Below are 7,452 nucleotides of genomic sequence, written 5' to 3'. Positions count from 1 at the left end.
AACGGTGCGTGGTATAAACTTCACCATAATCAAGTGACCTGTTTGCATTTATGAAATACTTTAGAATTAATTAGTGTTACCCAATTTTCCAATAAAAAATTGCATTTGCTTTTTCTTTGAATTTAATTTGAATAAGTTGTTTTATGAGTGTTTAGGAAAATTGCTTTGAATTATTTGTATATAATAATTAAGAAACTTCAGCCAAACAGTCTTCACAATGGTGTACTTGCATTTTCCATCACAATTGACGGAAGAGGAGGAAATGCTAAAGAAAAAGTACGAAAAACTAAGGCGGAAGAAGAAAGCTCTTCAAAACTTGAATGCGCCTAAACAAGAACCTCCTCCTCCAAAACCACTTGTGAGACCTGGGCCTCTAGAACCTAAGAAAGACGCTAAAGAAGTAGCAAAAATACTTCTGAAGACTGGCGCAATCAGTGCTATTAAAGTAGAAAATAAAGAGCGGCAAGGTTTCAAAAGACCAAAAGCATTGGAACGCAAACGCAATGCTTGTGACAGAGCTTCCAGTTCTGTTGCTGGTTACCAACCATTCACTGCTTCTCATTCTGTTGAAGAAGATGGTCCACCTGTAGGTTCTCCATCTGAATCTTCGCCTTCTAATAGCAGCCGACCACCTGTGAAAAAGTTGTATGAAACTTTTGTGAGTGGAAGGAAATTAGAAGATGAAATCAAAGAGGATAGAGTTAGAGATCATCAGCGTAGAGAGCGTGATAGAGATGGACGTTCTGAGAGACCGCGACAGGGGAATACAATTTACGTCAGAGGATTTGGTGTCACTCAGGAAATTCTTCAAAAAGTCTTTGAACCAGTTGGTACGATCATAAACATTTCAATGGAAATGGATAAAAACTGTGGGTTTGTTACCTTTGAAAAAATTGAACAAGCTGAGAAAGCAATTAAAGAAATAAATGGCACTGCTCCAAATGGTGTTCGCTTGAATGTTTCCTTAGCTCGAAGACAACCCCTGATTCCACCTCTTGGAGAAGATTCTTCTTCTGCTTCTTGGGCATCATTAGCTGTTAACTTTCCACAGAAAGGAAATCATGAGGATACCAGGGAGCTTGTTGTGTATGATGAAATTTAAATTGAATTTGGAAAGTAATTATTTTATTTTATAAATTGGAATAATATGTTTGTTGAAAGGATATCAACTTTGTGAGTAACTGTAATTTTATCTTGTTATAAATCAAATAATATTGAATTGGAATGCCATGATTAGTGCAATTTAAAATTCTGATTTTTTTTTTAATGTTTCATTTCAGTTGATGTAAATCAAAATTTTAAATGTAAAAGCAGAACTATGCCAATCTTTTTTAATAAGTTTTGGGCCTATTTTAAATTTGAATTAAATAAGATTTGCCTGTGTCCAAGCTTAAAGATTATTTATATTAAATTGAGATTTGAATTAAAACTTTTCTCTTTACCAATTCAAGTGATAGGGAAGACATTATATGGTATTTGTGGATAAAAATTTCACCAATTTATTTGGTTTCACCAATTTACTTACTTTATTTTCAGATTATGTCAAGATAGTCAATCACCATTATAAATGATATAATAATCTTGTTATATTTCCCATTTACTTGGTGATAAAATTCAGGACTCTAAATATCCATAAGTACTAATTATATTAATTTTTAATTGATTAAAAATTTGATTTTGATTAGAATACAATGCATACAATTTTATTAAAAAAGAAATTAGACATCATAAATTCACAACAGATTCTTTTATTAATAAATATAATATTGACTGTAATCAAAACTATTATGAATTCATCATTTTCAATCATTAAATGAAATATTTACAATTAGAAGGTGATTTTTAATGATGAGAAATGTGTCTTTAAGAATTTAAGAAATAAATGGTACTGCTCCAAATGGTGTTTGCTTGAATGTTTCCTTAGTTCAAAGACAACCCCTAATCCCACCTATTGGAGAAGATTGCCATTTTGTCCCAATTATTATCTAGGTTTTAGAAAATCACCGATCCTAGAATGTGTTTTAATCACGAATAATGTTTAGAATTTTGAAGGTACTGCTACATAACAATGATTATGGAATAAAAATTCTTGAGTTCTTGTATTTGTATTGATTAAGAAGATTGTATAAGGATTAAACTTGGTTTAAATTGTCTAAACTGTATTTCCCATTTTGATGATAAAAAATTGTCTTGTAACATACAATCATTATGATGTAAATTTGGGTTATCTTTAAATTTATATATTTACATTATTGCTATTCATGTTTTTAGTATTAAAATCATGTTATATTTTATCTTGTTATTAGTTTTGTTGAAATTTATTTTGTATATTCTTAAGACTGCAGAAAAAAGAAATCTGCAAATTTCTACCACTATATGGAATAAATTATATAAAGAAGAAAAGTTAGAAAGACAAATAATAATTGCAGTATTTGTCCAATATGTATTTCATTTGTGTCAGTCCTAGATTGAAAAACATGTTCACTGGTGAAAGGCTTCTTGAAGAATTTTAGAAACATGGCATATTAAGCTTATTTTCTACTGCAGATAATAATATAATAATTCATAATTTCTTCATAAACATGATCTAAAGATTCTTACTGTCAAATAACAGACAGATCTAAACTTTCGAGCAACTTCTTGAAATTACCTAATTGTCTCCAAAATGAGGGCTTATATTAGATTTGCATCCTTTTGTGTGGACAAACTCTCAACATCCTTGTTGATATAAGGCAAAAGTAATTTATTGTAGAAATGATCTGTTGGTATGGTTTGTCATAATAGAATATTTTTGAGGAGTGGTCTTCTCGAAAAAAAAAGAAAGGGGGAGGGGAGCAAGAGGGAGATTGACAGTAAATTCTTTCCATAGAAATATTTAATCAGAATGCAGAGGTTATTCATGTAAAATCTTGAAACTTTTTGTAGCCACATGTGATAATTCTGAATATTAACTGTTCTGTTTATAGTTATTCTTGCAAAAACTAGGTAGCAAAATCTGTGCATTGATGTGGACCACCTTGATGTCGTGACTTCCACTATGGAGACCTTATTTAAATATTATCATAAAAATATATCATAAAATGATCATAATGTAACTACAGAATAGATATTTTTAAGAATGCTGTTTGAGTACTCCTTAGAGATTATTAAGAATATATTGGTCTGTCAATTATAACAAAATAAGAATCACTATAAAATCCCTAACTTGGAATCTTGATGGTCATTTTTTTCAGTTAGGTTGGCATATGCAGAAGTAATTCATTCATTGTTTCACTTGAAATTCATATCCATCCTTTTCCTGGTGTCATACTCTTTTTTTTTCTTCTTTTTCTTGTGTGTGTGTGAAAGTTTTAAATTATTTTGGGCAATTTCTGAGTTTGAGATATAAAAAAATATGTACTTAAGCATTTATAATACCTCAGAATTGAGGGTGAAAAATAAATATCTAACTCTTTGAGTAAAGAAGTATTTATCTGTAAAAGTCAAAGGAAAGCATTCATTTTTGTAAATATGATCAAAATGGTTATGTGTGTGTAGTGTGCGTGTTATTGTGAAAGATCAGTATCAAGCAAATCATGATATTCTGATTCAACTTTAACATTCACTGGAGAATATTGATATATTCTAATTTTGGTAATGTGTGCATTAAAATATGGTTTGCATATTAATTATTATTATTTAAAGATAAACATTTTTTGTCACAATTTCTTTCCATCATGTCATTTTGCAATATTAAAAAAGTAAAAAACAAACAAACAGTGTTTAATTTTTCAGTTTATTAACAAATTCACTGAGAAGTTTACTTTTGTAATTTGTGGATTTTATGATTCTTACTATGTTAAGATATTTATCATGGAATAATAAAATATGTTTGTAAAACATATTGCTTCTATTTATCTATATTCATTCTGTGTATCTCTAATTATTTTTTAAGGTAATAATTTCATTTTATCATAAAATGTGTATTTTTTAAAGCAGTTTGCGGTTTATTTACAAGATATGCAAAATTCAAGATTTATTGGTACTATCATTGGTTAGAAATTTTGTCATGTATGATTGATATTTAAAGACATTCTATTTCAATGCTATTTTTTTTTCTAATATTAAAAAGACTGCAATAAACAAGAAAATGGTTAAATGATTTTTATATTTTCGGCAATAAATAGCTAAAATTATACATTTACTCTATTATTTAAGCTAACAGGATAAAGAATAAAATTAACAAGCATTAAAATAAATAATAGTGAGCAGTTAATTGGTAGCATTCTTGAAATGTTTTGTTGCAGACATAATGCATTTCTGCTGAAACGCGGATATTAGCTATTTATCATTCTTGGGATCAATTCCGCTATATTTTTAATATCACAAGTATATTTTGTTCAAATTTATTCCTTTTATTATTCGATTATTTTGCCACAATTCATTATTTTATGAAGTTAAACTTTTTTTAAAAATGTCATGCTTGTTTGTTGTCTTAGTTATTAGCAGATCTGGTTAATTCAGATCTGCAAATTGGTAACAAGAACATAAATTTATAAATTAGAAAACACAAGAACATAAATTTATTTACAAAATATGTATGCAGTGGTATTTAAAATCAAAGTGACAAACACATTTTTTTTTTACAGTTATTCAATATTTCCACCTCTGTAAACGAATGTCATATATAATTTTGATGATGGTAAATATAATGCCAGCATCTTGTGCTTGTTAAATGACTCAGAAGATGAGTTCTTTAAGAAAACGTTCAAAGAACCGTTTTCTAATTTGCAAATTTTAATCATAAAATTTCTCCCCCCTCAAAAAAAAATACTTAGTTATAATTGATTACAGTAAAACTGCATTTATTCTAAGCATTATTCAAATGAGGAATCATTTGTTGACTTATTGCCGATTAACCTCGTTTGTATCAGGGAGTGTGTTAAACAGTGATATTCAGACTATGAAACTATTCTGAAACGATCGGTCCATTCCTAAGATGCTCGTTTAAGAATCACGACAATGATTTGATGTCACCTTGGGATAGCGATTTAGGAGATCGCTGTTGAACGCGTAATGATTATTTCCTGTCAAATTAGAGTCTATGCATATGAAACTCGAAAGCATTCCAAAAGACAAGATAGAAATTTATTCTGGTGGAGGGGTGGTGGTATTTCTACTGAGATCAAAATAGCTATCTATCTTTCTATGGAAAAAAAATCAAAAAATAAAGTTTACCTAAAACTTTACTTTTCTTGCTTTAATTTTTTTTTTTTTTTGACATTTACTTCTATTTTTCTTAAGGAAATGTGTTGGTAGTAATTATCTTATAATTTTTTGCATGGCGATTTTGTGTCTTACAGTATCTATTTCTTTTTATAATGCATTTAAAACTTCGAAAATAATTTTATACTGCCTTTAAATTTTTCTGTAAATTTTTATAAATTGTTTTTAATTCAACTATTTAATCTCATTAAAGAAAAAGCAACAGAAAAATCAATGGATTTTCTGACTATCTGCATTTCAGAAGAAAAACAAATTATTCAATTGTTGGGAATTAAATTCAACAGACTTAAAAAATGGATCTACAAGTATGCTCTCTGAAGGTTAAAATGACAATTTGTTGCATCCAGAATTTAAAAAATATGGAAATCCATATTACACAAATTACACAAAACTGACCTCCACAAACGTATGTTCCTGTGGAATATTTTCGAGGGATCATTGATATACTTATCTACATTTCTTAAGTGAAAAGGGATCTTACAATCCACGCGTTCCATCAACAAACTCTTGTCATCCTTTAGTGATGAAATAAGTTATATAATTATCTAGATGCATATAAGCAATCATCGTGGAAAAATTCGAGCAACTATGGTAAGAACAACAGACAGATAGGGCTAAGAAAGCTGAAGTTAATTTAGATTAAAAAATTCTGTCTTTAACTTAGCATTTTTCCAAGACTGAAATCGATAACTGACTATCAGTAAAAATATTTAATTTAGATTATATTTCAGAGACTAGCTCTTAGCGAAATGAATTGAAATTATTTAGCATGAAATAATTTTTAAAAGATATTTTATTTTTGAGAATACACACAGTGAGCATCGTTATCGATCCTGGATCCTTCCTTGTATGCATAAAATTGATTGTGTGTGGATGTAGGATTATGATTTAGTTTTTTTGGTCAATTGGTATTTCAATAACATTTATACTAATATTTTATTCCTTAATTTTGAAAATTTCATCAAACTTCTTGGAGCGAACGACCCTAGTTCCATATTCGATGTAAAAAGATTTAGCAGTTAAATGTAATCGAGGAATTCCAATTAAAAACCAATAAATAATTTGCAATTAATTACAGAATATAATTCTTTTTATAAGTTGGAGTTTATTTATAGTTTTTCTTCTAGGATTAATAACTGCTAAAAATATTAAAAGTGAGAGTAAACTACATGAAATATTTCATGTAATTTGATCTTTATAGCTTTCCCAGCAAAATATTTTTAAATTTAATAGATATATAACATATTATTTTGAAAAGTCTGTCCAATTTCTGTCCAATGTGCAATACACCTCCCTAATTTTTTATTGTCTTATTTAAAATTTGAAATTTAATTTGAAAAATGGAAATATTTAAACGCGAACAAATACAAAAGCCTTCTTAATGAATGTAAAGATTTTCTTTTAAAATACAAGAACAGACAGTAGAATTTTCAATATTGAAGTTTCCTTTTGCTACAGTATTGAAAATTAATTAATAATTCAGAGGATTATTTAATAAAAATTCTTTAATTCAACAACAAAATTCTAATAAAAACTATTAAAATAAAACAATATTAGTCGATAAAATGTATAATATATTTTTATACATACAATCATATTAAATTAAAAAGCGTAGCAGTGGTTAAAAGTAAATGCACTTTGAAAATAAATCACCATTGCTTACTTATGAAATTAAACTTTATTTAAAAGAGCAAAAATTTCAGAAAGTAGATTAAAAACATACTTTAAATAGAACTCTTCTCATTATAGAAAAATAAGTCGTAACTTTGTATTTTCTTCATCAACAAAGGAACAATAAAATCGGCATGAAATGTTGATAAGTATAATAAAAATGACTTTGGTTTCATGCACGATTGTAAAAATATTATTATAAAATGTACTTTAAATATATCTAGAATGTAATAAAAAGTAGACTACAGAATTTTACTGCTTCTGAATTGGTACCATTGAAAACAAAACAAAGTAAATAAATACACGAATTTTAAACTTTAAAACGGTGTAAAAATCCTTTTTTGTGCAGGAATATTTCCGGAAACTATGGCGAAAAGACACCAACATTTTGCTTGATTTTTAATTATTTAAAATTCTAATTAAAAATAGGTATATCTCTGTTGAAGGTCAGACGATCCAGTGTAGAGCCCTCTTCCCCCCACACATTCCTTTTTCAATTCCTACTCTTAGTTCACA

The 7,452-nt window shown here is 28.0% G+C and overlaps 1 protein-coding gene across 1 annotated transcript; it reads left to right on the top strand.

Annotated features, from left to right (window-relative positions):
• LOC129969436 (negative elongation factor E-like) lies at positions 1-3,751 on the top strand. Its single transcript, XM_056084004.1, has one exon. It carries the CDS (start codon positions 218-220, stop codon positions 1,100-1,102), a length of 885 nt encoding a protein of 294 aa, XP_055939979.1. The 5' UTR covers positions 1-217; the 3' UTR covers positions 1,103-3,751.
• The last annotated feature ends 3,701 nt before the right edge of the window (positions 3,752-7,452 follow it).

The sequence above is a fragment of the Argiope bruennichi genome, chromosome 5 (assembly GCF_947563725.1).
Source record: "Argiope bruennichi chromosome 5, qqArgBrue1.1, whole genome shotgun sequence".
NCBI classification, from domain to species: Eukaryota; Metazoa; Arthropoda; class Arachnida; order Araneae; family Araneidae; genus Argiope; species Argiope bruennichi.
The sequence above is the reverse complement of the archived record's forward strand: the minus strand, read 5'-3'. Positions and strand labels throughout refer to the sequence as shown.

Excerpts from the sequence above, each read along its gene's own strand:
- LOC129969436 (XM_056084004.1), top strand. The coding sequence starts at position 218 with ATGGTGTACTTGCATTTTCCATCACAATTGACGGAAGAGGAGGAAATG.